Below are 26,434 nucleotides of genomic sequence, written 5' to 3' on the forward strand. Positions count from 1 at the left end.
TCATTGCTTTGCAGAGTGGGTACAGAGCAGCGCAGCGATGTTAAACGTCTTACTTGAAATCTCACCATAGATCAGCTGCAAATTGAAGTTTAAAGCCATTGATCCTGTTTTCTATTTTCTTACTATTATTGTAACAGGAATTGGAACTGGATGAGCTTTAAGGTCCCTTCCAACCCAAACCATGCTGTGATTTATATGAAGACTTTTTAATTTCATTATGTTGATATTAGGTGATATTCCTTACGATTGTTGTCCTTCTGCCAGCCTTTCATAGCCCTGCACTTGAATTCCAGGACCTGCAGTATTCCTCCTAAGTGCTTCTGTTGTTTGCAGGATTCGGCGCCTTTTCCACTACATCGTCAACCTGCGCTATTTCGAGATGGTCATCCTCATAGTTATAGCCCTCAGCAGCATTGCTCTGGCTGCAGAAGACCCTGTCCAAGCGGAGTCACCAAGGAATGATGTGAGTACCAAGCAACATGGCCACAATAAAGTTGTTCTGCTTCTCCCAGCAGTTCTGCACAAGGCATGTCCATTCCTATCCCTAAAGGGTAACACGGTGCACTGGCAAGTGCAGAACTGGAGCTCTGCATACTCAAATTAGCTTGCTCCACTATCAAAATGTTCGCAAATCCCATCCTTTTCTACTGCTTCAACCAAATGAGAATTTGGAAATCACTGGGTTTATGGCTGGTGTGAGTTACAGGGAAGATGCCTGCAAATCTCACACATCATTCAGCAATGGGAAAGGCTCTCTAGTCACAAGCCAGGGCTGACACTGTCCTACTGTCCCCTTCTCCTGCCAGAGCAGAGCCCAAGGATGTAAAGCCAGATACGGCTTTTTAACTTGGTAGAGTATGGCAGCAATATCTTAGAATTAGTAGCAAATCTACTTGTTCATGGATATCAAGCCAGATTTGGCATCTTCATAGATGGGTGCTGTTACAAGTAGAAGTAGGAGTATGCCACCTTGAACATGAGAGCATCCTGCTCAGGAGCATTCATAAGGCAGACAGCTGGGTGTCTGTCTCTCAAGCACATTCACAGAGCTAGTTATAGCTGCATGGACAACTGACACTCTACAGAACTGAAGATGATAGAAATTGCAAGATGCAGTTGACTGATTTGAGGCTCTTCAGTGTCAATAGTTGCGCTATCATGTGATGTTTATAATGACCTAATATCCATTCACTATGTATAATGATATGAATTTGACTGTGAATAGATGGATCCCATCCGTATGAAATTTAGGAGATGGCTGGGTGTTTGAATGGACTGGTATTGCGTTTACCAGGATACGTGCTGAGAAGCCTGTGTTCATCCACCCCTTCAATAGATTAAGGACCTGGGTTGTTCAGAGCACAGGCTGGCAGACCAGGCTGCCTGGCCTGGCCTCCTGCTTCTGTATCTGGTCAGTCCTAGCTTTTTCCGGAGGAGGATCCACAAATTCCCATGTCAATAATGAGCTGAAGTAGCTATGAGCAGTCTCTGTCCCTCATCCTTAATAACTGGGGAATGAGTTTTGCAAAAAGGATTTTAGCACTCTCTTACTCTCCCAAGGTCTTTAACAGCACTATCATCAGCTACAGCAGAAGGGAAAACCAGGCTGCTACACAGATGCTGGTGAATAAGCTCTTTTAGAAAGGATATTTAAATATTTCTATTTGAAATATCCAGTTTTGAGTTATTAAAGCTGCCATACGTGCAGGTGAACTGAAGCAACTCATGGGCATGCACACGGCAGTCTGGCAAGGACTGGAAAACATGTTGCTGTTTAAATCAGATGATGCAAGTTTGTGCCTAAACTGTTTGAAAGCCTCCCATGAGATATTTACCTATTAAAGCAAATAGACTGTTGCTAGAACAGACTCTTTGCTCATGTGCAGCTTGTTTCAATGTGTAGTCTCCCCTAATATGAGTTTCTCTTTCCCATTTAGGCTCTGAAATACTTGGATTATATATTTACGGGTGTCTTTACCTTTGAGATGGTGATCAAGGTAAGAAGGTTTCTAAGCAGAAAGGTTCACCTCCCCTTTCAGATTTACATATCTGCTTCTGTGAAGCTGGAGAAAAAGAGTGAAGCACTGCAAATATCTCTGAGGTGCCTGGAGAAGTGGTGGTGGTCGAAAGCCTTGCTTCCAAATGCTGTTCCTGGGATAGACAGTGCACAACAGATGCCTTTCTGAAGTGGCTCTCCTGGTTTCTTTAATCTCCCGTTTTATAAAGGAAAATAAGGATATCTTTAGTAGGTGGTTGCGTAAGAGGATAAGAAATGTATCTGATGCAGAAATGTCTGTGCGTGGCTAAGGACACAGGAGCCGATAGACTTCACTGAGACATGTCTGATTCTTCCTTTTTTCCTTTGATGCTGACCAGGAATATTAATAACAACTGATTCTTGGTCTGTCATGTTTCCAAAAGTTGAGGATTTATCTTTTTACTCAGTAGGGTGATAGGTTTTGCTAAGACCATGAGGCGGTAACTTTCCAGAAAGCACAATACTAATAAAGTAAGGATTTATTCTTGGGGTAGTGATGGAGTTAGTTTTTACTGTCAGAGCAAGGTGCAAAAGAGATGAAGAATAAAAACCAGATTTCCTTTGTTCAGTGAAAGGAATTGAAGCTATGTGAGAAAAGCAACCTTACATGGACAGTGTAGAGCTCTCAGAAAATGACGTAAAACCTAGCATGCACTTCAAAACTCAACTTGAGCAGCATTGCAAGGACGGGGTCAGTCTTGTGCAGACGTGCAATATCCTCTGCCAGTTGTTAACTCCTACTAATATGGTAAGATTGGGGTAGAATGAAATCAAACTGTTTGGATGTTGCACACACAGACTGCTGCTCCCAGAGATTAATGTATGTCTATGCAGAGAGTCCTGTGTAGCAGTTAGGGCTGCTGTCTCTAGTGTTTTTGGTGATGGTTTATTGACTTCAGCTTTGGTTTTGACAGGGCCTATTAGATGAGCATCTTGACTAAGTACCCAGACGATGCCCTGCTGCTGTAGAGCCCTGTAGAAGAGTTTGTTAAGGATCATTTGATTTAGGACATGCGTCTGTTCCTCAGTAGTGTTGATTTGGTACTTGTTTTATTAAAACTCTTTTCCTCTGTTTCTCCTGAAGATGATTGACCTGGGGCTGTTACTCCACCCTGGCTCCTACTTCCGTGACCTGTGGAATATCCTGGACTTCATTGTGGTCAGTGGGGCCTTGGTGGCATTTGCCTTCTCGTAAGTACATGTTCATTCGCATCCCAATTTCTAGGAAATAAGCTGCAGAGGAGGCAGAACCAGGGCACAGCCCTAGTTGAAGTGCAGCGTTTGTGGCTGTTTCTCAGTGAAATGTTCAGTTTCTGTCCTTTATCTTCTCAGAGCTGGGGGAAAGCAAAAAAATAATTCCCTATATTTGTGTTGTAGAATCCCTTGAAAATTCTCCCAGCTTTAGGGGCTCATTCAAACCTTAAACCAAAGATTTTTATGACTCTTTGGCCAACTTCTTTTCAAGGACACATGGGAACAGTTTGTGGCCGTCCAGTGTCTTCAGGCAGTTGTTTTAAAACTTGTCCTTACTATAAAAGAACAGTTAACGCCATCAGCTGAGAAGTCTGTGAACTCTTTACAACCTTATTTCTAGAGTCATGGATATTTCTGGTTCATAGACCTTTGGTGTTTCTCCTCCTCCTCCCCCTCTCTCATTCAGGGTACTTTGATTTCCAGACAGTTTCACTTCACAGGTTAACTGCACCCTCCCTGAAACACAGCTCTCTACTTAGGACATTAAAGAAGCACATAGATCATTATTTAGTGTCATGGAGGATTTTGAGCAACAGTCACAGAGGAATCGCCTTTTAAAAATGAAGATTAGCTTTTCTTTTGAGCATTTTCAAATGAAGAGAGCAGAGGAAGAACAATGCAGGTTATTCAGAACTTGGGGAGCTCAGATTTGGAAGATAGAAAGAAATTTTCCATGTATAGTTGTTGCCTATGGAATAATTGTTTTGCAAATGTTTTCCTGAGACACTCCAGGAGATGACCTGGAAACAGATGTGGCCAGTTTAATCTTCTGCTAGATTAACCTTGAGTAATTACATGAACATTTAGCAGCCCATGTGCAAATTGCACTCACTTGTGTATTGACATTATGATTAGAGAAGGTGAAGGAATTATTTTACTTGCTAATGAGAAAAAACATTCACCTTTGCTGAGGAACTGTGGAATTGTCTTGTATATTCTTGACTGCAAGTAATTTTTAGGCAGCCAGCCACAGCCTTTTATGTGCTCTGCTGATGAAAAGGACTGCCATGTCCCTTGCAGCTCAAAAAGTTTACTGGGACCTTTCTGGTAAGGTTGGCCTGGAGTATTTCTTGAGTTTTTCGTTTTCTGAGGTGTCAAAGTTCTTTTCACGTGAAGGCTGTGAGATCTGCTGTTCATTTTAGATCTTCTGTTCTTCATAGCAAATGCTGGACAAAAAGCCTAAGCTAATTTCACCAAGGAGTTGACGCGCAGAAGGAGATGGGATTGACATTGTCAGTATGATTTGTGAGCCAGTTGAGGAGTGACACTTTGGGGATATTGGGGTCTGGGCTTTCTGTGCCCAATCCTACGCCAAAGAATTTAGATCTTGGAGCAAGTCATGTCCAATACAAGTTTTTCAAAGGAATTCTGCCCTCCCTTCTTCAAAGGCTTTGTCCTTATTCATTGGAAATTTGATTTTCAGAGGAGCTGACTGCTCCTTTGTAAACAAGAGTATCTTGAGATGGAATTGCTGGACTGGTGAATGCCTTGCTTACCTCCAATTTGACATCCCAAACAAGGCTGCTTTCTAAGATGGACCGGATATGTGTGTAGCTTGGTTTCCCTGCACATGAGTTTTATTAACATAACATCTTTCACAAGTGGATGTGGTCAGACTGAGTCAAGCAAAAACTTACTAAAAGAAGTATAGCAAATTTACAGAGCTCCTCTAAATTGAAGAGGGGTAGAAAAGAACAGTAGAATTAGACACAAGTATTAGTTTGCAGAACAATATTACCCAAGTCCGTCATTCACTGAGAATTTCCCTTTTCCATTAAGAATTCAAACTTACAAGACAGACTGGGAGATGAGGCATTTTGTGAGCCTTTCAGAGCAACTCCATGTGCTGTGAGAACAGACAGCAGGCTTTGCCTTTAAAACATCTTCTTTTTGAACAAGGTTTTCTTAGGGACAAGTTATGGATTAAAAAAAGTAATTTTTAATCTTTCTGAGTCTTTTTGTGCTTAGGTTTTCTATTGCTTGCATTGGCCATGAATATCTACCAGCACCTCATCAACCTCTAAATAAATTACTTGTTACATCCCCAACTGTGCTTCATAATAGTTTGCCCCTAGCTGCTTCTGTTTTACATGCTCTTTGAGTAAGCATTGAGCAGGGATTTGCAGAAAGCCAATGCATTAAATCTGCCTGCCTCTTTATTGTGTCCCCGATTAAAGTGAGTCAAACTTATTTCTGAGACCTGGGGAAATCTGAATTACTTCTGTGGTTTTTATTATGGCTGTAACCTCTTCTACATGCCCATGTTTCTTCAGGCAGGGAATGCTGACATCCAGTTCTGAGAGCACTGCAGTGTCTCTGCTCTAACCTGTGAGCAGGAATCCAGTCACTCATGGGAGATGATTTGCTGTCTGTTCCCCCCAGTCCAGTTATGAACACTATCAAGTCTCAAACTGCTCAAATGAAAATAGATAGTCACCTCCTTAGCTCAACTGCATGGTTTGGTTAAACCAGGCGGATGCGCCAAGCCTGCTGAAGTTGGATAATCCTGAAAAAGAGCTTTTGGAGAGCAATCTGAGTAATCTTCCCCATTTTATTAGTAGTTTTTTTCCTAGCAAACACTCCAGGCCTGTCACTCAGCATCAGTGTCACTGTAAAAATGTATTTCATGTGGCTGTTACCAGGTTGTTTGCAAGAATACCTGATTGCCACTCAGTGGGTGGGATTTAATTCATGCATGTTCTTGACCTCCTTGGTGTCCAGTGAAGGTGATACGAATCTACTTCTTCCTGAATAGACATGTCACTGAAAAAGCAGGAAAAACAGCTTCCTGAAAGCTTCCATCTGGAAATGCATCCATCTGGAATATTGCAAGAGACTATTTGTTTAGGCAGTATGAGACAGTATCAGTGGTTGCTGCAAGGTTCATAAAATCCATCTCAGTCTCTCAAAGCAGCTATCAGTCTGCTTTGTGCCTGGAGCTGTTTAGAAGCTCTTCTGTGCTTGACTGTACTTCAAAGCAGTAAATACACTTTAAAATAAGGCCCCCAGTGAGATGCTAGAAACATCAGTAATACCAATGATGATGATAATAAAATAATGTCTTCTATTTAACAATGTGTTTCAAACAGAAATTCCCTTCTTTTTCTAAACATGCCACAAACATACAGACATGTTTTGGTCTTTAGGGAAGTAGAATTAGAGGAGCTTAAAGCAAGCTAGCAAATTTGGCATCAAAATTTGTCAGCCTCAGGTGTAAACTGTATTTGTTCAATAGAAACAGCTGATGAATAGTCAAAAGAGACTGCGTTTTTACATTTTCCACCACAGAAAGAGGGCTGAGCTGCGCAGAATCTCACACAGCTCTTTGGAAAAGCAAGCAGCATTTGCCAAACAACCAAGGTTATTGTCCCCCAGAGTGTCAGGAGGAGGGAGGTAGATTCTCGCCCTGTCTTGTCAGATAAAGGGCTGATGCACCATGGAGGATGTGTGGCAATATCCTGTACAACCAACTTGCTGCCTCCTTGCTTGTTTTTATGAAGGTGGAGTTGGTGGGTGTGGGACAGGGGATGGGAATATCTGGCAGCCCATATCTCTATGTGCATGGGGGGCACTGTATAGCTTTACCTTTCTGTTTGTCATTGACTCTGCTCTTTCTTTGTCTTCTTCTTGCTGGAATCTCTCTCTAGGAGTTTCATGGGGTAATATGTTATTCCTGTCTCTTGCTGCACTGTTATGCCTGTCAACCGTGTGTACACACACTTGCCACTGTGGAAACGAACCATGTTACACCCATTGCATCGACTCCTTTGTGCCTTTATTACTCATTATTCAGTGAAATGTATTTCCCCTTAACAAACCACATTCATCCTAATTTTCCTGAAGCAGAGGATAGAAGCAGACTAGAAAGCAAATTAGACCAGAGAGTCAGAAACCATGATAAGCAGATATATTGAACAGAAAAGATTTGAGGGGATGGCTTAGTGGGTGCATTGTTAGTATGGGAGCTTGCAATTCAGGAAAATCCTAATAATGAGGTTGAAAGAAGCAATTTTATTCTTAGAAGTCTCCTTCTCTAAACTGTATTAACAGTGCTAGAAGCTTCAGAACTAATTTTGTGCAATCTGGGCAGTGTGACTCAGCTGGGATTCAGGCTGTCATCCTCTGACATTGGTGAATAGTCTTTGACGTGAAAACAGAGCACAGAGAGCTTTTTGAGAGGTTGGCAGGGGCAATTTGTAAAGGGGGAGGTAACAAAAGTTGGGTTTAACCATCTGAAAGGAGGTGGAAGTGGTGGTGTTGGTGCAGTACAGCACAGATTTGCTTTGGGGATTGAAGAGGAGGAGGAGCTGTGTCTTCTCATGCTGTGGTTCCAAGCAGGACAGGAGCTGGGTTGGCTCCTCTGTAACAGATAAGGCAGAGATGGGCATGAGGATGTGGACCAGGAAACCAGGCACTTGTTTCTTTATTCCATCTAGGAAACCAGATCATTTAGACCCTGGAAGAGGGTGGCTTTGTGCTTGGGCAGAGTTGTGTGACCTCATTTAGTCTTTGGTGGAAGAAGTTAAGGCTGAGAGTTGGGATTGTTCAGCCTGGAGAACTCTGGGGAGACCTTATTGTGGCCTCTCAGCACTTAAAAGGGGCTTATAAGAAAGATGGGGAGAGGCTTTTTATCAGGGCCTGTTGCAGTAGGACAAGGGGTGGCGGTTTTAACTAAAACAGGTTGCCCAGAAAGGTGGTGGATGCTCCATCCCTGGAGACATTCAAGGCCAGGCTGGATGTGGTTCTGAGCAACCTGATCTAGTTGAAGATATCTCTGCTCATTGCAGCGGGTTGGAATAGATGAGCTTTGAAGATTTCTTCCAACCCAAACCATTCTATGAATTCATGTTCTGCCCTGGGGATCTCAGGCAATTGCACAAGGTTGTGACTATACCTGACTCTGAATAGTTGATGGCATGAGTCTGTCACACCCATGTCACGTGAAATCAGAGGTGCTGACAGGAGCAACAGAAACAAGAAGCTTCCATTTTAAAGAGCTATTAATTTTTGAAAGGATCTTTTATTTATTAAAGGAAAAAAAAAAAGGCTGTGTCAAGCTCTTTTAAAATATTTTTAATGTTTTAAATAGCAGCAAATTGCCCCCTCCAAAACCAGAACAGGCCTAATGCAATTTATTTCCTGTGGTGTTCTCTTGTTTTAAGCCACTGGGTTCCTCTTTGCTGTCTTTATCTCTTCTGAGGCTCTTCTGAATTTTGCAGTTATTATTCTGCAGTCATCTAAGATCTTGTTCCTTTCAGAGCAACGTATTTCTGTTGTGAGAAATATTCTGGTTAAAGGTGTGCTTGAATACACCCTTTAACTGAATCCTAGCTCCATCTGGACCTTTTATTTTGTGGGACACCTGGCTTTGTCTTAGAGCAGTGTATAAATCAGTATTGGTAGAAGGGTTCTTAAAAACACTGAAAACAACCCTTAAGGTTTTATTTGATAGGTTCGAGTAGCTGCAGAAGATCCGTTTAATTAAAATGCAATTTGCATCACTACAGTTCCGAGTGCCAGTCCTATAAAAGAAACCTCACTGTTAGGTTCTGCTATAGAGGAATCTCGCTGTGGCAAGAAATCAGAATGATTTCTCAGGATCAACATGTGACTGAGATCATAAATCCTGTTAACATTTAACTGGTTGTGTTCTTTATTTGCTTAGGTGCCTGAAAGGGGGAAAAACCCAATAAATCAACCCTTCCTCATGACCTTCATTCGGGCAGAAGGAATTTAGTAAAACCGGAGCTGTCTGCTGTTTACCTCCAGGCTCAGTGCAGTCACCCACATGCATCCCCTTGTGAAGGAAAAACAGCTTCTCTCATAGACCCAGGAGGGAGGATTTGCTCTGTCCCGCTCTGTCCCACCTCTTCATTAGTCCCCAGTGGGTCTGTTTATCCTTCCTAGATATATTAAGCCCATAGAGGTTGTTGCTTCAGGCTTGGAGCCAAGCCTGTGAGACTTGAGCTTGCTCCTTCAGAGCCAAGAAGTGTCTCTGTTCTTGTCTTGAACTTCCTTTCCAGGAGGCCTTACTAGTACAGTTGTTACTTAGCACAGATGCATGTCAGTATAGAAGATAGGTGTTTAGGTTTCCTGGAATCAGGAGCACTGGAAGACAACATGCAAAATATTCTGTGGTTCTATTTGAACCCAGGTGATGACTCTTGAGGTTTACTAGTTCACTTGCTACCTGCCAGTGCTGTGCTGCTAAGCTGGGGCTCTGTGTGTTAACCTGCAAACCAGAAACACGGCCACAAATGATCAAGAATTGAATACAGCTCTGGGCCAATGTATCCCACCTCTTTTTTTTTCTCCTGCTGCCCCAACCACATGTCCCTTAACCCTTCACTCTCCTCTCACCACTACTTCTCTTAGTTCCCACCTCTTCACTCTCTCTCCCCTGGCTTCCTCATGTAGTTGAACTCCAAATGGCTGGGGAGCATGGAGAAACCCAAGAAATTTCCTTGGCCTTCCAGAGAGTGAAGGGACCAGGAGGGGCAGCCAGACTGATGGACATGTGCTGGGTGACCATCAGCCATGGGCACAGGCTGGCTGGCCGTGCTAGGTGGTATCTCCTTCCTGGTTACCTATTTCCCCTTCTCCTTCCCTCCTGCCACCAAATGTCCTTCTCGAGAGGCTGAACAGATGGTTTTGCAGCCAGGGTATTGCTGAGGATCTGACACAGCTGCCTGAGGAGTAGGTGAGCTCCAGTTTGGGCAGCTCAGCTGGAGGCTGTGGTGACAAGGAGGTGGCTGCAGTGCCCGTGCAGAATCATTGCTTGCTAGGAGCTGCTTGAAAGCAAGTTGACAAAGCCAAACATGGGCCAGATCTTCATTAGTGCTGAAACCTGAAGAGGAAGCCAGGAAAAGCTGTGTTTGCAGTGTCTGCTGCATCTCAGTCAGATTAAAATGTTTGTAATAAGAATGAAAAATGATTTCTTTTAAATATATAATAGGTACTTTGTGGCATAAAATCAGTCCTGTAACTCCATGAGTATCAGCTCAATCACCTGGATTTACAGCTGTGCCAGCAGTCAGGCATGACTGAAATGGTTCTAAAGCAGCCCTGAAAGGTGAGACAGGGAGAAGAGAGGTAAATCTCCACCCTGTTTCCCCTACCCTCTATTCCTATTAAATCACGTGCAAAGGCAGCTTGTGTTCCGTATATAAGTCATGGGGATGCAGCCCAGGGCCCTCCAAAAATTCCTTGTGTTTCACTGCTTATTGCATTTCAGGTCAAGTGCAGTGACTGGCAATTGGAGAAAGAGACCAGGTTGGAGGCAAGAATGTGTGTTTCTAGGTTGCAGGTTCAGATCCAGGGCAAGTTTTGAGTAGCACAGTATTAGCACTGAGTTATTAGTCTTTTAGTAGTAGATAGACTGCAAAAGGGCACCTTCCAGGGCTGAGAAAGGTCAGCCAGCCATAGAAATAGATGGTTTCTTCCACTCTTGGTGCTTATCCCTTTGCATCATGCACAGGGCTGGGTGCTAGCAGGGTGGGGGAAGCTTTGTGGTCCACTACCTGGTGCACCTCTTGTGGGTATCTTGGGTTACTTGGATTTCTACTGCTTTGCAGTTGGAGAAGAGGAATGTTTAGAAAATTGGAAGAGCATAGAATAGGTATATCAGCATCTATTCCACGTGTTACTCATTCACACCTGTGTTACCTCAATACAGTCTCAGACCCAAACCTCTAGTCATGATTAAAACTCTGTTAAAGATTTTCATCCCATTTTTCACTCCATAAGAAATGAAGGGGAATGTCATTGTTTTGCTGTTGGGTTGGAAGGAGATATAACCGTGTCTTTTTTATTTTACCTTGGAAGTGCATGAGGAAAGGAACTCTGTCCTTCCCCTTAAAACCTCTTACTGGTTAACAACAGGAGTGGTCTCAAGTCTTGCACTCATGTTTAACAAAACCTAAAACCAAAATGTGACTTACAGCACCTGCATGTGTAAGTGGGAAGTTCCCTAGCACTGTTCCAGGCATGTAATATTGCTGTCATATTACATGTTCCCGCATGGGTTTGGTAGCATGTCTTCTAAGAGAGACTCGAGTATGAGAGTATGAGCATGGGGCAGCTCTGGTCCCCAGGAGAGCTCTGTCCCTCACCATGAAGTCTCCACTTCCCTCTGGTCTCTGCTTGTCTAGACACAGCGTCCCCAGAAGGACACAGAGGAACACCCTCCTGCCTCACCCAGGTGCCTGGGAGGCAGGAGAGCCAAGTGTGACTTTCCCCCTTCTCCTGCCTGGGGCTGGGATGGATGCACTGAGCCTCTTCTCCTGGTGGCTGCAGCCAAGGGTTGCTGCTGCCCTGGCTCTGCCCATTGACTGGGTGGGAATTTGGGGCAGGAAGGTGACCAGCTCCTGGGTGATGTTCGGTGAGTAGCTGGGAAGGGAGTGAAAGATGGAGAGCACGTACGGCTGAATGCCGCAGGGGCCATGTCCTGCCCACAGCCTTCCGCCTGTGAAGTGATGAACACACCTCAAGTGGGTGTTCATCTGCAGTCCTCACTAGGACAGTCTGCATTTGTGGTGGGGACAGCAACCAACACCTGCAAAACCCCCCCAAACCAAATCAATTCCACAACCAAAACCACACGGAACCTATAGATGCTGTAGTCAATGACCTGAGGACCAAACTATTCCCTCTGTTGTTCTTGTGCCTCTTATCCCTTGCAGAGGAACCAAAGGCAAGGACATCAACACGATCAAGTCACTGCGAGTTCTGCGAGTCCTAAGACCGCTGAAGACCATTAAACGGCTGCCAAAACTAAAGGTTAGAGAATAACCACAAATCTTTCCTTCTCTGGAGGTTTACAACCGAGCTGAGCGGAAGCTGATGGACTAATAACTTATTCCACGTTATTTCTGTTCCTTTTATTTCATTGCAATTAATCTCTTTGCCAGATTTATAAAAATAACCATGCAGATGTTTAGCAAATGTCAAACACTTGTTTCTTTTGCAAACACTGTGTGCAATGTTATGAATTATTGTGAACCCACATTAAAATCAAACATCTAAAAAAGGAAAAAGGAAAAAAAGCAAATAAATTAAATTACAGTTCGTGAGTGTGATGCTAGAAATGATACAGGAGAAAATGGATTTTGGAGTGTTTGGCTTTCCCTAGAGAACTTCACATTAACATCGCAAGATATTCCACAGTCAGTCTAAAGAGAAGTGTCATTGCTGTATGAGGGCTTAACTCTGTTCATCTTTTCTGTTAAAGGATATATAACACAGGGTTTTGCAGCAGTACCCTTTCGTCTCTAGGATACTGTGTTATACAGTAAGATTAAAGTAATGGTTACTTGTTCAACACCATTTCACAAACGCTTTGAGGTACAGCCAGCCCCTGGAAGCAGAGAATGGAAGGAGCTACAAGATTCAATTCAATTTCTGCAACTCTTGAATACCTACCATAGAACATCTTCATGCGGCATCACTGCTTGCATGCTCTTTTCTGTGAGAGACAAGGGAAAAAGCAGTGGGTGCATTTGCAAAGGTGAAGCTGTGTCTGACAAATCCTGGTGCTGCATAGTGGCACATAAAAATCAGGATCAGCTGATTCTATAGATTTACTTTTGTCCTTACCCAAAATTCACATTTAAATAATTCTGATTTTATGTGGTTTTATGCATACTATATTTACCTCAATAGATAAGGAAGCGTAATGCTGAACAATGGTCTTTAGCTGTTTAGAAGTTTGAAATGTACAGCTTTTAGGTCATAAACCAGTGAACAGTAGCTCAGGGTGCTGAATGTTTTTTATTGAACTTCTTCCTTATTTTCAAGCCATTTTACAGAGTAATAGTACCACTTCTAGAGAAGCATTCAAAACTCTTTATGTGAAGCAGAAGTCATATTTATAAGGTTTGTGAACTGAACCGTGTTCAGTTCTGGGCCCTTCACTACAAGAGAGACATTGAGGTGCTGGAGCAGGGCCAGAGAAGGGCAGCGGAGCTGGTGCAGGGCCTGGAGCACAAGTGTGATGGGGAAGGGCTGAGGGACCTGGGGGGTTCAGTGTGGAGAAGAGAAGGCTCAGGGGGGACCTGATCGCTGCCTACAAGTGCCTGACAGGAGGATGGAGCCAGGAGGGGCTGGGCTCTGCTCCCAAGGAACAAGGGATGGGACAAGAGGAAACAGCCTCAAGCTGCCCCAGGGCAGGTTTAGATGGAGCTGAGGAACAATTCCTTCCTTGGCAGTGCTGGGAACGGTTGGACTGGATGAGCTTAAAGGGCTTTTCCAACCTAGACATTTCTATGACTAAAAGTTTTCACAATTCTGTAATTCATTTTTTTTCTGAACACGGTCTTGTGTGCAATAATCAAGAAGATTAATGGGGAGATTTAGAGATATTTCCAGTGTTTTAAATCAGGATTTTTGGGTTGCATCAGGAATGCAATTCTGTGAATTACTCACTTCCATTCAGAGAGACAGGAGCAGTATTGTACAAACCCCATGCTCGGGCAGTAAAACTGCTCCGTTTCTATTATTATGGCAAACATCTCAGACTAAAATTAAACTGCAAATGACAGTGAATCAGTGACAAATAACCACAGCATAAAGGTATTTGAGAAGTTCTTTGCAGGGCATTCAGAAGTGACTTATGCTGACTGCATTAGTCACTTTGTTTTGAAAGACAGTTCATAAGAGAAATATTATTCGAAGGATTTGGTTTGTATCTGGTATATTGTCCTTATTATTCAACTGTTCAAATAGCGGTCAACAAGTAACATCTTTGATCAGGTTTAATGTGTTTGGTAACTGGGAGTAAATTAAACTGAAGTGTGTTTTATATTTCATAATAGATTGATTCTATGACTTCCATGGCCTAGTTTTGGTTGGAAGGGACCTTAAAGCTCCTCCATCTCCAACCCCTGCCGCAGGCAGGGACACCTTCCACTGGAGCAGCTTGCTCCAAGCCCCTGTGTCCAACCTGGCCTTGAACACTGCCAGGGATGGGGCACTTTTGCTTAAGACTAATGCAACTCAATGAGCTGCAATTGCCATTAAACTTTATGGGCAGCACCAGGCAATTGAGTGGCACAGTCAAACTCACGCAGAAAGCAGGAGATGTAGGAAGCTTGTGGTGTTATTTCTCACAGCTGGAGAATGACTCTTGGTCAAACACTTGGTGTGCAAGTCCATAAAGACACCCATGGGTTGTAGATTGGGTCATTACCCCTGGGTGCAATTAGATGCCAGATGCCCAGGTATTAGATGCACTTTTCCTTCTTTTCAACCCCTTAACCTTGTTCTCCTCCATCCTCAGGCTGTCTTTGACTGCGTGGTGAATTCCCTGAAGAATGTCCTCAATATCCTCATCGTTTACATGCTCTTCATGTTCATTTTTGCTGTCATTGCTGTGCAGCTCTTCAAAGGCAGGTTCTTCTACTGCACTGATGAGTCAAAGGAGCTGGAGAAGGACTGCAGGTATGGCTGGGGGCATGGTCTGCAGGGGGTATCCCCATTTTGCTTTGGCAGCAGCAGCTCCCTGACTGCCCCAAAGCTTCAGCTGCGTATCTGCTGAGCTTGATGAGTCTCCTGTAAGTAAGAGCAATGCTTCAGCACAATTACCCTAGGGGTGAATTCTTCTTTTTGTTGTTTTAACAGCTGCATCATTCTTGGCTCTGATCTAGCAGATGCTTAATGATGCAGGGGAGCAGGATGCTTCCCCAGTGAGGGCTAGGTGTGATTTCAAGCTAAGGAGTTTTTGAAGGGGTGGAGTGACTCCTTTCTACCTTCTGCCTTGATTCTTTGGGCTCATATGAATTAGAAAAGCAGAATGAATAAATAATCAGAAGTGAGTTGGTAGGAAGTTAGAGCTCTTAATTAGCTGGAAAAGGAGACAGTGCTTGAATATCTTAAAAGCCCTGTCCTGTTTTGTCCTTTGCAGCAGACTGTCACAGTGTATTACCACAACATGCTTCTTTCTCACTTGCTTTTTTAACTGGCGCCCAAACCACATCCTCAGCACTGCCCATGTCTGCCTTCGTTACCCCTCCTCTGCTGCCTGACAAGTGCAGGGCACATCCCTAGTGGAACCACATCCATGTATGCAATAGCTGTGGAGACTGTTGCTGCAGCTCTGGCTTGCAATATGGCATATGAATACATTACAGAAAGGAATGTGAAATTACAGAGAGAAATGTGAAATTACTGAAGAATGTATGTTGTAGGCTGGAGGGGAACTCTGCAGATGCCAGGATCCTTAGACCATAAGGACAGATCCAATCCAGAATAGGAACCAGAGACGTTTGCCTAGCGAGAAGCACAGTTTTCTGTGGGTCAGACAATTTGTTGTCAGCATGCTCTTAATTGCTGGCTTTGCCTAATGAATAAATGCCCTGATTACTATTTCATTCATTTTCAGACCCTAGTCCAGTTCCTGTGGCTCAAAATGCCTTGAACATGCCCTTTACTTCTGTTACAAACCTAGGGGCTGTCTTTTTATTTGTCTTTAATACATAGCACAGTCGGACTCTGATCCTGGGGCTTTTCCATGATGCTCCGTGAGTCAGATGAAGAGGCTGATTTGGTTTAATTCTCTCAGTCTGAATTGCTGCTTTTTCCTAGGGGTCAGTACCTCGATTATGAAAAAAATGAGGTGGAGGCACAGCCCAGGGAATGGAAAAAATACGAGTTCCACTATGACAACGTGCTCTGGGCTCTGCTCACGCTCTTCACTGTCTCCACAGGAGAAGGGTGGCCAACGTGAGTACACATGGCTCCAGGGTCAGTGATCATGGAGGTAATTTTATCTTTCCACAGCTCTGAGGGACATGTAAGCAGCAGTGACCTGTGTGATAAGAACAGTCTTTTCCCAGCTAAGCTTTTATTTCCCCTTGTGTGATTACTGGGTGAATCAGCAGCAGGGCTCTGTGCTTTCCTTGCCATTCCTCTGAGCTTGCACAGGGATGCATAAGTGGTATTCAGTACTTAGTAGCTTGCTTGCTCCAGTGTTTTGGACTTGCACGCTTTCCTCAAGTGTACCAACTGATAATGGAAATGTAAGAAAAAGAGGGGGAAAAAGTATTGTGACCTATGCTGAAAGTATGCTGGGTATGACAGTCCCAACGTTACATTTACTGTTCAGCATATGACTTTATTTTGGCACACTTTTCTGCTGTGATACATAGAGTACAGATCATGGTCAGGTTTTCCATGGCAGGACTTTCCTGTCCTTCATGTTCAACTGTTTCATAAGATAAAGAATAAAGCACACAGCACCAGTCTTCCTTTTCCAGTCCCTCAGTGTGTTCCCTACTTGGAGATCATCACTGCATTTCTTTTCCCACCCTTACTTTTCATCCCTGTTGATCTGAAAAGAGAAGCCAGATCTAACTGTATCCTCTCCCCTTGGCCACGGGGATAAATGGATCTGTACATAGCAAATCTCCATCATTCTGATAGAATGGTGAAAACAGAAAGGGTTTCCCTAAAAATATCCTCAAGGACAACTTCTTCCCAGCTATAACAATGGGAATGAGTTTGACCTGAGAATATGGAGAATACCCTTTGCACAACTGAAGGCCAGTGAGTGGCTATCAGGGTGTCATTGGTGCTTCACACTGATTCCATTGACTTTTCTTCTCTCTTTGCGCTTGATTGCAGTGTGCTGAAGCACTCGGTGGATGCCACCTACGAGGAACAGGGCCCCAGCCCTGGCTACCGAATGGAAATGTCTATCTTTTACGTGGTGTATTTTGTTGTCTTCCCTTTTTTCTTTGTGAACATCTTTGTGGCGTTAATCATCATCACCTTCCAAGAGCAAGGAGATAAAGTGATGTCAGAGTGCAGCCTTGAGAAAAACGAGGTACCCGTGTCTTCTGAATCTGGGGGCTCACAGCACCTCGATCCTAGTGCAAACCCACTCCTCATCCCTCCCATGCCTTAAGGGGCTTTAGAGCAGTTGTTATCTGAAGGTGTGTGGTATACAGACCAAATACAGACTGTTTCCGCTTCTGCACAAAACCAAGGAGAGTCCCCAGTGCCTCACATCAGCAAGCACTGTCACACGTCCCTCTGAACCACACCTCTGCTTCACAGTGAAGGTAGACTTGCACGTTAGCCCAAGTATGTAGGTGTGAAAGGAAATAAATCTTTGGCCTTTTAGAAGCCAGTCATCAGAAATCAAACCGAACTATGGTTGCTACAACTCCTAAAGGAAAGCTCCTCTCACCAGGCTCTTTAGTGCCTGGCTGACATGATGGCCTAAGAGCAGCCAAAAGCAGGTGCCTTGAGAAGACTGTAAGACCAGGGCAAGCACATACAAGGCTCAGGAGCATCCCGAGTTGGACATGGATTTCTTCAGTCTATCTTTCTTTTATGAATGTATCCAGTTTCCTCCTGAGCCCATGCAGATGTTTAGCATCTGCAACATCCTTTGTCTGGGGTCCCGCAGCTTCAATGACCTGTTGTACAAAAACCCATCTCTTTTCATTCATTTTGAAACTCGTACCTGACTGTTGATGAAAAGAGATGACTTATTAATCAGTTGTTATTTAGTGCATTGTTTGTCTATACGTCCAAAATAAAGCAAAACATTTAGAGGATTTTTTAGCCATGTTATTCTTAAACTGAGTAGAAAGTATTTTTGCAGTAACTTATGAATTATTACCTAATCCAAGCTGAGAAAATACTCCAGAATTAAAAGTTCTTGTGGGCAGAAATCAGTTTTTAACTAGTGTTATGCTTATAATCGTGTGAACAGAAATAGGCAACTAAGGGGGATCTTTGAGAGTTCACAGTGATATTTGTTGGATAATTTGCTGGTAGAGTTCAGTTCACATTCAATGAAACATTATTAACTGCAGAGGTTTTGCTGTGTGTGAGAACATACCTGAGTTTCCCAATAGTTTTAAGCACAAATAACATCTTTACCAACCCTCTGCTTTCTACAATTACACATCAGGAGGAACTGGAAGTGTTTTCTGAAGTGAGCCTGTGCATCTAAAACTCCTTTCTCTAAGTAGGACCTACCAGGAGCTGGGTTGTGATGGAAAACTGCCTCCTAGGATTGCAGAGGACCATAGGGGTGTTTGGGGGTTTAATATTTTAGCAAATGGCCAAAAGTTATCACTATCTGAGCATCTTGGGCTGCATTTTACAGTAGTCATCAGTACTCACATCATGCGTGAGAAATGCTTAGAAATACCATTCTCCACTAAATGCTCTGCTCAATCTCCCAATCTGGTTATCTCGACAGATGGAGGCTGCCAGCCCTTTTCTGTATTCTTTTCATCCCCTTTTTGTTTTGTAGAGGGCCTGCATAGACTTCGCCATAAGTGCCAAGCCACTGACCCGCTACATGCCTCAGAACAAGCAATCTTTTCAATACAAGATGTGGAAATTTGTGGTGTCCCCTCCCTTTGAGTATTTTATCATGGTCATGATTGCACTCAATACCATTGTCCTCATGATGAAGGTTAGTGGGCTTTTACTGTATCTTTGGAATTCTGGGTGAGTGAATGTGGTGTTTGCTGGAGAGGCTTTGTACTCTTGATCTAAGAGGGGGTGATCAGCAGGAACAACTACCCCTTCTCATTTGCCTGGTGCCGTTTTCAGATGCCTTGTGGTCATGTGCCTCGGTCCCCAAAGGGAGGTGGTTTAGTTGTGATGAGATATTAAGAATGGGATTCTGCCACTCACCACTGTTTTGGCTCATAGCCCCTTCAGTATGTGGCCAGTGGGATGGGGACTGGGATCTGCTGGTCCTGAGCTCCCAGCTCAACCTGGGCTTCCTGCTGCAGAGCAGGGCCACTTGAGGATGCTCAAAATCCAGCCATGCCAGGGAAATGACTGCCATTTGCAGCAGTGTGAGGCTTCTCGGATATGATCCACGGTGCTTACGAGGGAGAGATGCAGGTGGCTGGATATTGTGGATGATCACCCCTCCTACCTCTTGTCTAGCTTAGAGTATCTTCACAGTCAAGGGGTCACCATATTCTCGGAGTCTTCTGGAACACAACAGAGCTCTGCACTTGTCCTCTGGTTTTGAAAATGCCCTTTATCACCCTGCTCCCTGTTGTGCTCTACAGGGAGATGTATGCCAGCAACAGTCCTCCAGTCCTGGGGCTCTCTCCAGCTGCCCCATTAGGATAGCATGGAGGCAACAGTACGCTTCTGGAGTGGCTTGAGTAACTGTGTTGTATCCCCAAGTCTTGCTTAAAGTGAGCACAAGATCTGGCACTAAAATGAGCAGGAGTCTTGCAGTCAGACAGGTCATCAGGGAAGCTTTTATTCTGTGATCCTCCAGTAACAGCCTTTCTTCCATCCTGGTTTAGTTCTATGATGCTCCAGAAGCATACGAAGAAATGTTGAAATGCCTGAATATTGTGTTTACATCCATGTTTTCAATGGAATGTGTGCTGAAGATCATTGCCTTTGGTGTGCTGGTATGTGCCTTCCTCGTTTACTTTCAACTGATTCCTCTCTACATGAAATGCTTGTATTTCATGATGTGTATTTAACACACACACACACACACACACACACCCGCCCTGTGTTGCAAAGAGAAAAATAACCCCTGGATCCCCTCTATCCCCTTTGTGTTTTCATTTGGCAGAATTATTTCCGGGATGCCTGGAATGTCTTTGATTTTGTAACAGTGCTGGGAAGTATTACTGATATTTTAGTAACAGAGATTGCGGTAAGTACACTTTGCTCAATTTGCTTCATTTTCAAACCAAGCTGTACCCTGTCAAGACATTGCACCTTCTCCCTACCAGCCTTATTCCCTAGAGCTGCCTCTGGGACTCAAGATGTCCTTGGCTGGCCTGGCAGCCGGGTTCCATTAGCTCTACTCTTTCCATGGAGATGAGCACAGCCCCAAAGACTCTCATGCAAAAAGCTCTGATGAGCACGACAGTGCTAGTGACCCTGCCAGAAAGCAACCTTTCTTTCTTGTTTAGCAAATGACTCTAACCCCGAGCCTTTTTTGCCTATTAATGGAAAAATCCTGTTGAATTTAATAGAGGGAAGAGATCAAAAGGATTCTGTTGAAGACTGCTGGTTTATAGCGTGAGGTGCTTTGTGGGGCACACAGACACGTCTGTCCCCTTGGGGCTCCTACCCAATCTTGGTCACAAGGCCGAATGAAGGCGATAAGAGGAGCGAGAAGGGGAGGGGTGACAGGAACATAGAAACAGGCAGAAACTCATCAGCCTGGATTGTGCGTTTGGTGCATTTCTGTTCTGTGCACAAAAGCTTTGTGAGGCGATGATTCAAACAACTTCACCAGAGGGTTTGTTGGCCAGCCCTGCTGTCGCCCTGCTAATGTGACCTGTAGATGACAGGAGCTGTACAAACTAGACGTTAAATTCAAGAGGATTTTTCCATGCTGGCAGCAAATGTCTCACTCAAGCCTTGACAACCTGGTACTACCCATTCTATGAATTGCTCCTCTCCTCTCCCAGTGCATGTTTTAGCTGAGGATGCTGTATCTCTATGTGATGAATTTGAACTTTACCCTAATGTTTTTTTTTCTCAGTCCCTGGGATTTGCTTATTGATCTGTTTTGTGTGTGCTGAGAACTATGCTCCCAGACTTCTTTACAGGACATTCAGCTGGTGGTGAAGACCACGTTACTGATTCTAACAAAATGCACTATAATCTAACTTCTTTGGTAAAAAAAAAGCACGAAAACCCTAGTTTTATTCCCCACACGAAAGGTTCTCATTTAATGGTTGGTGAATCCTATTGTGTAGGTTTTGGATTACCTTTTGCTCTCAATGCACAGCTTACAGCCAGGGTAAAGTGACTCAGATCAAACACAAGGTTTAACTACCACTTCTTTGAGTGCTTAGAATCCTTGCATTGATGCTTTTTCCCACTCCTTTCATGGGACACACTTGCTTGCCAGTCTCAGGTCCCCAAACTTTTGCCTTGGTTTGAAACTCAGTGAAAACCTTTGCAAGTCAGCTACAAACAGAGACTGATGCTTCTCTTCCACCCCTCCTTTGGCTGGGAAGAAGCATCACAACCAACTCACACGTGGTAAGGGAGCCTGTGGTCTCTCAGAGATTGGTATCTTCTCTAGGAAGATGTCTCCTTCATAACACCAAGCCCACATGCTTCTTGTTAAAATCCTGCTTTGTACAGCTACTAAGCAGGCACAGAGCAGGATCAGTGTTGCCTGTTCTCTGCTTGGCAGTAATGTCTCTGGTTTCCAACATCAAAGGCAGCAGCAATTTGGGGATGCCTTTGAAGAGTAGTATGAATTACCTCTAAAACCAGTCAGTAAACTCCAGCAGTGTTAAGCTCCCAACCACCTATTCTCCTTTCCATTATCCTCCCAGGTAGTAATGGAGAGGCTTTTGGGTTTGGAATACTAGATCCGTTAAGTCAAACCTTTGAGAGAACTTTCTAATGTGGTTTAACAGCTTTCCCTGGCAGTCCGTACAATACAAAGCTGCTCACAAACATGTCTTAAACATAAAATCCATATGTCCCCCAGTACCACTCCAGCCCCTGACCTCTTGGTCCTCTGTCTCAGGCCATTGACGTCTCTAAATCTTCCCCTTCTTCAGCATTTCCATATAGTTATCACATATCCTTTCCACATGTTTTCCCTTGGAGCACATAGGGTGGAAAACCAGCAGAAGGGTCCAGCACTCTGCTCTGGTTCTGTTTTATTGGCTCCACAATAGGTTGTAGCACATGTTATTCTGACCCACAGTGCATCAGGGGAAACCCAAGAGGTCCCAAAGTTGCCTGGGAAAATCCAGGACTGTTTTATCACCTGGGAAGTGGCACAATACATGGATATTCTGGAAGAGTTACACTTTAATCCATCTTTGTAATGTATAACTTGCTGTTTTGCTAAACTAGAGGTGCACCTAAGTCACTTACATACTTCTGGTATTTAGAACCAATTAAAAAATGCAGGAAGGGGCTGGATAATCTGATGCAATGACAGTGAATAAACTGTTTGCAAACAGCAGGGACCAAGGCAGGACCAAACCCGTGAGTGCCTCAGTCACAAAGCACAGATCACTTGTGTGGCCTCAAGTCTTCAATCCCATAGCCTCTGCTCAAACTCTCTTTGCCCATTAGATTTCCAGGTAGGGTAGAGGAGTACCCAGGATGAGGATTGACTCTGCACAAAACACAGTAGCTAATGTTGAACCCCACTTCATCAGCTTCCTGTCTCAGTCCATGATCAGGGGTGCAGCAGCTGTATGAGCTCTACAGAGCTGAGAATAAACAAAGTGGAGAACAGGTCTTTGCTTGCAACAGATCAGAGCTCTGTCCACAGCAGAGGATGCCCTCTTCTCCCTTTGCCTCCCTCAGCTCCAGCCTCTCTTTGGCTGGCAAGCAACCATGGGGATAGCTGGGTGGCAGCTTCCTTCCCTGAGCATTCAGACCCATTGTTCCCCCTCCACTCAGGCTGAGAAGTGGGGGTCACCCACTCAGGTGACCCCCACAATGTAAACTCGATGCTTCTGTGCCTGTAACAACCACCCATGAATCATACAATCCCAGCCTGGTTTGGGTTGGAAAGGACCTTAAAATCATCTAATTCCAACCCCCTGCCATGGACACAGACACCTTCCACTAGAGCAGGTTGCTCCAAGCCCCGTCCAGCCTGGCCTTGAACACTGCCAGGGATGGGGCATTCACAACTGTGGTTCCCTACAGAGAGGGGATGTTATCTGGGTGTAACTTTGAGATCAGGCTCACACGTAGTTACAGGAGTACCACTTTTCTCCATGACTCTATTTTCCAGCTATAAGGTAAATGAACCTGCTCACCTGGGCAGTCTCACCTCTGCTTCCACCAGCTGTGCTACATCGGTACTTTAACCCACTGAAAAGTAAAGATAAAAGGAAAAGACATGTTGATTAACTCTTTATTTTGATTTTCTAGTCATGTCATATGTAATTTACTTTGTGAATGCCGTGGAATATGTATATATATTTTTTTATTTCCTTAGGCAAAACCATGTATGTCAGTTTTTTACCCTCTCAGTAACTGAGGTATAACAGGAGGCACCAAGGAGGAGGTGTCCGAATGGGCATATAGCAAACTGACATCTATTTCTATGCCTGGAAATACAAAAACCATCCTGACGAGTGTTTGTGAATTGCCTCCCAATTTGCATTACAAAATGAAATGCAAATATCTACTGCACTATCTGTGTTACCCTTTAGGATCCAGAACCTGTTTTGGTTTGAAGCATTTTTTGATTTATATAACTATCACAAAATAACACCCCCCTAAAAGTCCAACAGTTTCTTTTCCAGTGAAATTTTCAGAGTTTCCTTTTTTGCTTGTCCTGATTACTCATTTTCTCTTTTTGTTTCCTGTTTTGTTCTTTATTTTCCTTATCTACCTGCTGAATCACGCCATCCAATCAACATACAATGCGAAAACCATGTCTCCGTCTGTATGTTGTGCACCTGCTGCTCAAAAAAACCCAATAAATTTGTAAATAACCTTGCAAAATCCCCATCCATGACAACATCACATATAGGACACGGTTGGTTTCATTGAATTTAAACAATTCTTTAAATTCTCTGCTTTTATTTTCTCTCGTTTTTCTTTAATTTGACTCGTTTTTGATGAGATTTCCGATTGCACTGGTGAAAAAAAAGCCTCACTGCAGCGTGCCTCAAAACTGGCTTCTTTCCTGCATCTTCTTCCCCTTGGCTAATTGGTGACGTGAGGCAAACGCAGTTACCAATAGCCTGTTCTCTGCTCTTTGTTACACCTGGCAATGATAAAGGGGAGACTGACACTTGCTTTATTTTGGTGGAAAATTGAATGAGAATAGGAGGGAAGGATGCTGCTGGATGACCTGGAGTAGAGAAGATTGTCTGGCTGGAAAACCCTACCTCTTGTGAGTGGTGGAACCAAATTCAGCTCTCGGAAACTGGTTTTCTTTCATGGTGAGAAGCACTGAGCTTTCTGCAAAGGGAAGCAGCACCTTTCAGAGGGCTGCCTTACAGGTACTTTAAGCCCATGGTTTACACTGTAAGGTAAGGCACAAAAATGATTGAAGTGATTACAGACTTGCTTCTCTCAAACCAAAAGAGAGCTCATAGGAAAGAGGGACTGAAAACTCTTTGTGATACCAGCATATAGAAGCATTTTGCCACCACAGTGGACACAGAGTCCCTGGATGCAAAAACAAAGATCTGAAGTAAAATGCAGAAGCCCTGCTACGAACAGGGCTGAAAACCACTGGCAACCAGATCCCACTGGGAATTTAGTGCCTGGTTCTAAAGATCCCTTTGGCAATACTGGCCTTTGTCTTTGAAAATCATAAATTAAGCAAAATAGAATGAATAAAGAAAAATACAATCTAAAAAAAATTACAGATAATTGTCTTGGCTATGGTTAATAACACAAATGAGACCATAAGCTTATCAAAACTACTTGCTTGGCCACCTGGCAACAGCTCTTGGATCTGTGTTAACCTCTGGTCTTCCTGTTGCACAGTTGCTGTTAAGAAGTAAAGCAGAGTGAATCTTTATGGCAGACTGCAAATATGCTCCATGTGTGCTTCCTGGAGGGTCACAGAAGGGAATTGTCTGCTAGGAAGTAGCATAGAAAAGGATGACAAAGGCCTAGCACAATCTGAGAATTGGAACCATTACAGATGTGTGGGAGCTTAGAGGATGTCTTTGGAGACTTCATCTGCACCCCTGGTCCAGGCAGCACAGAGGAGTGCTCTGGCATCAGCTGCACATGGAAAAAATACTGGAAAAAGTCAGCTTATTTCAGTTTGGCCAAGTTTTGGCCTTGTTGCTGTTAAAGATTTAAATGCTCATCCCAAGGTTTCTTAGGACTGCAGTCTCTCTGGTCATGTGTGCAGGTCCAGGCTCCCTCTATCACTCAGGATCCAAGATGGATCTTTGGAGCACCAAGTTGTCCTCTGGAGCTGCCTTCTTCCTTCCGCTGCTGATGATGGGAGCATACAGTGACTGCAGCAGAAGCGCCAAAGCTTAAAGATAGGAGGGAATGAGGAGAGAGCTGAGCATCATACACAAAATCACTTCTGGCTCAGGATGAAAGGACACTATACGATATGCTTATAACTGCAATGTCCCCAAGACACAGACCCGTGTGGCAAACATCTTCAGCCTTTTAAAATCAGCAAGGCTTTTCCCAAGCTTCAGAGGAAGCCAAGACCCTGTGCAAGATTCAGGATCTCCTCTTCAGTACTGACAAGAGACATTTAAACGGGAACACAACCATTTCCTCTAGAGTACTTCCGTAGCACAGTAAGTTAATTCTTGTTGATGCTGGATGAAGACAACTGCCAAAGCTTCCTGAGTGATCCCATTCTTGGCTTGGTTGGATTCCTCTTCCCACAGCTCTTTGCGACTTTGGGTGAGCCTTTGATTTTGAGGACACAAAACTGAAGTTTCAAGCCCAAGGGGTGGCTGTGTTCTGCAACAGGGCTGGAGAAAAAAGCAGGGATGAGCAGCTCAAATCCTCCCAAATTCATTGCAGCGTAATGGAACCTCCTTCTACATCCTGCAGAGCTTGTCCAGCCATGGCACAAACCCCTCATATTCCTGCTGCAGGTTTCAAGATCCAAAACATTACTGAGCTGGTGCTTTGCCACTGGTGTACATCCCTTGTTCCTCATCCCTGCGGATGGTGGGCACAGCTCTAGCATTTGAGAGGAAACCACTCTTCTGCTGAAGAACAGATCTGGGCAATGGTTGTATATCCTAATCTTCATGTCTTCTCAGTATGGAAAACACCCTAAGACAGGGCAAAGGGGCTGTCTGCCCATGGTGGGACAACAGTCAAGGCCAGTTCTTTATCTGTTAACATCCTGCTTTGCAGTTTGCTCCAGGAATGATATCTCTCAACGGAGCTTTGGTCATACTCTGGTCATGGGAAGCTGTGGCTGTGCCCATCACCCCAGAGCCTGGTGGGTGACTGTGGGCCTTTGGTACCAGAGCTCCCTCTTTAAGGAAAATAGTGACAGGCCAGGAGGAGATTTGCCAGTCCTCAGGTGGATCATAAAACCATAAAGCTACAGTGCTTCTCATGAACACCAGCCAGCCTTTAGCATCTGTGCAACATCAAAGCAAACTAAAACCTGGAAAGCAACAGCTTGGTAACACAGAGGATGGTCATCTGTGTGTAATGTGGTGGCTAAGTGGGAGAAGAATTGAT

General features: G+C 44.0%; 1 protein-coding gene across 13 annotated transcripts in view; it reads left to right on the forward strand.

The window, feature by feature from the left end:
- Positions 1 to 26,434, forward strand: part of CACNA1B (calcium voltage-gated channel subunit alpha1 B) — a 297,888-nt gene that overhangs the window by 223,875 nt on the left and 47,579 nt on the right. For all 13 annotated transcript variants that reach the window (XM_061479698.1, XM_061479707.1, XM_061479708.1 and 10 more), the window contains 10 exons: positions 334 to 463; positions 1,938 to 1,997; positions 3,123 to 3,229; positions 11,974 to 12,070; positions 14,568 to 14,728; positions 15,872 to 16,009; positions 16,910 to 17,111; positions 18,558 to 18,722; positions 19,582 to 19,692; positions 19,863 to 19,946. In XM_061479698.1, the coding sequence (XP_061335682.1) occupies positions 334 to 463; positions 1,938 to 1,997; positions 3,123 to 3,229; positions 11,974 to 12,070; positions 14,568 to 14,728; positions 15,872 to 16,009; positions 16,910 to 17,111; positions 18,558 to 18,722; positions 19,582 to 19,692; positions 19,863 to 19,946 (1,255 nt within the window). The remainder of the gene's footprint in view (positions 1 to 333; positions 464 to 1,937; positions 1,998 to 3,122; positions 3,230 to 11,973; positions 12,071 to 14,567; positions 14,729 to 15,871; positions 16,010 to 16,909; positions 17,112 to 18,557; positions 18,723 to 19,581; positions 19,693 to 19,862; positions 19,947 to 26,434) is intronic.

Source organism: Pezoporus flaviventris, unplaced genomic scaffold (assembly GCF_033815535.1).
Source record: "Pezoporus flaviventris isolate CSIRO_AGI_PZ_B2104156 unplaced genomic scaffold, CSIRO_AGI_Pfla_v1 ptg000154l, whole genome shotgun sequence".
Lineage (NCBI taxonomy): Eukaryota > Metazoa > Chordata > Aves > Psittaciformes > Psittacidae > Pezoporus > Pezoporus flaviventris.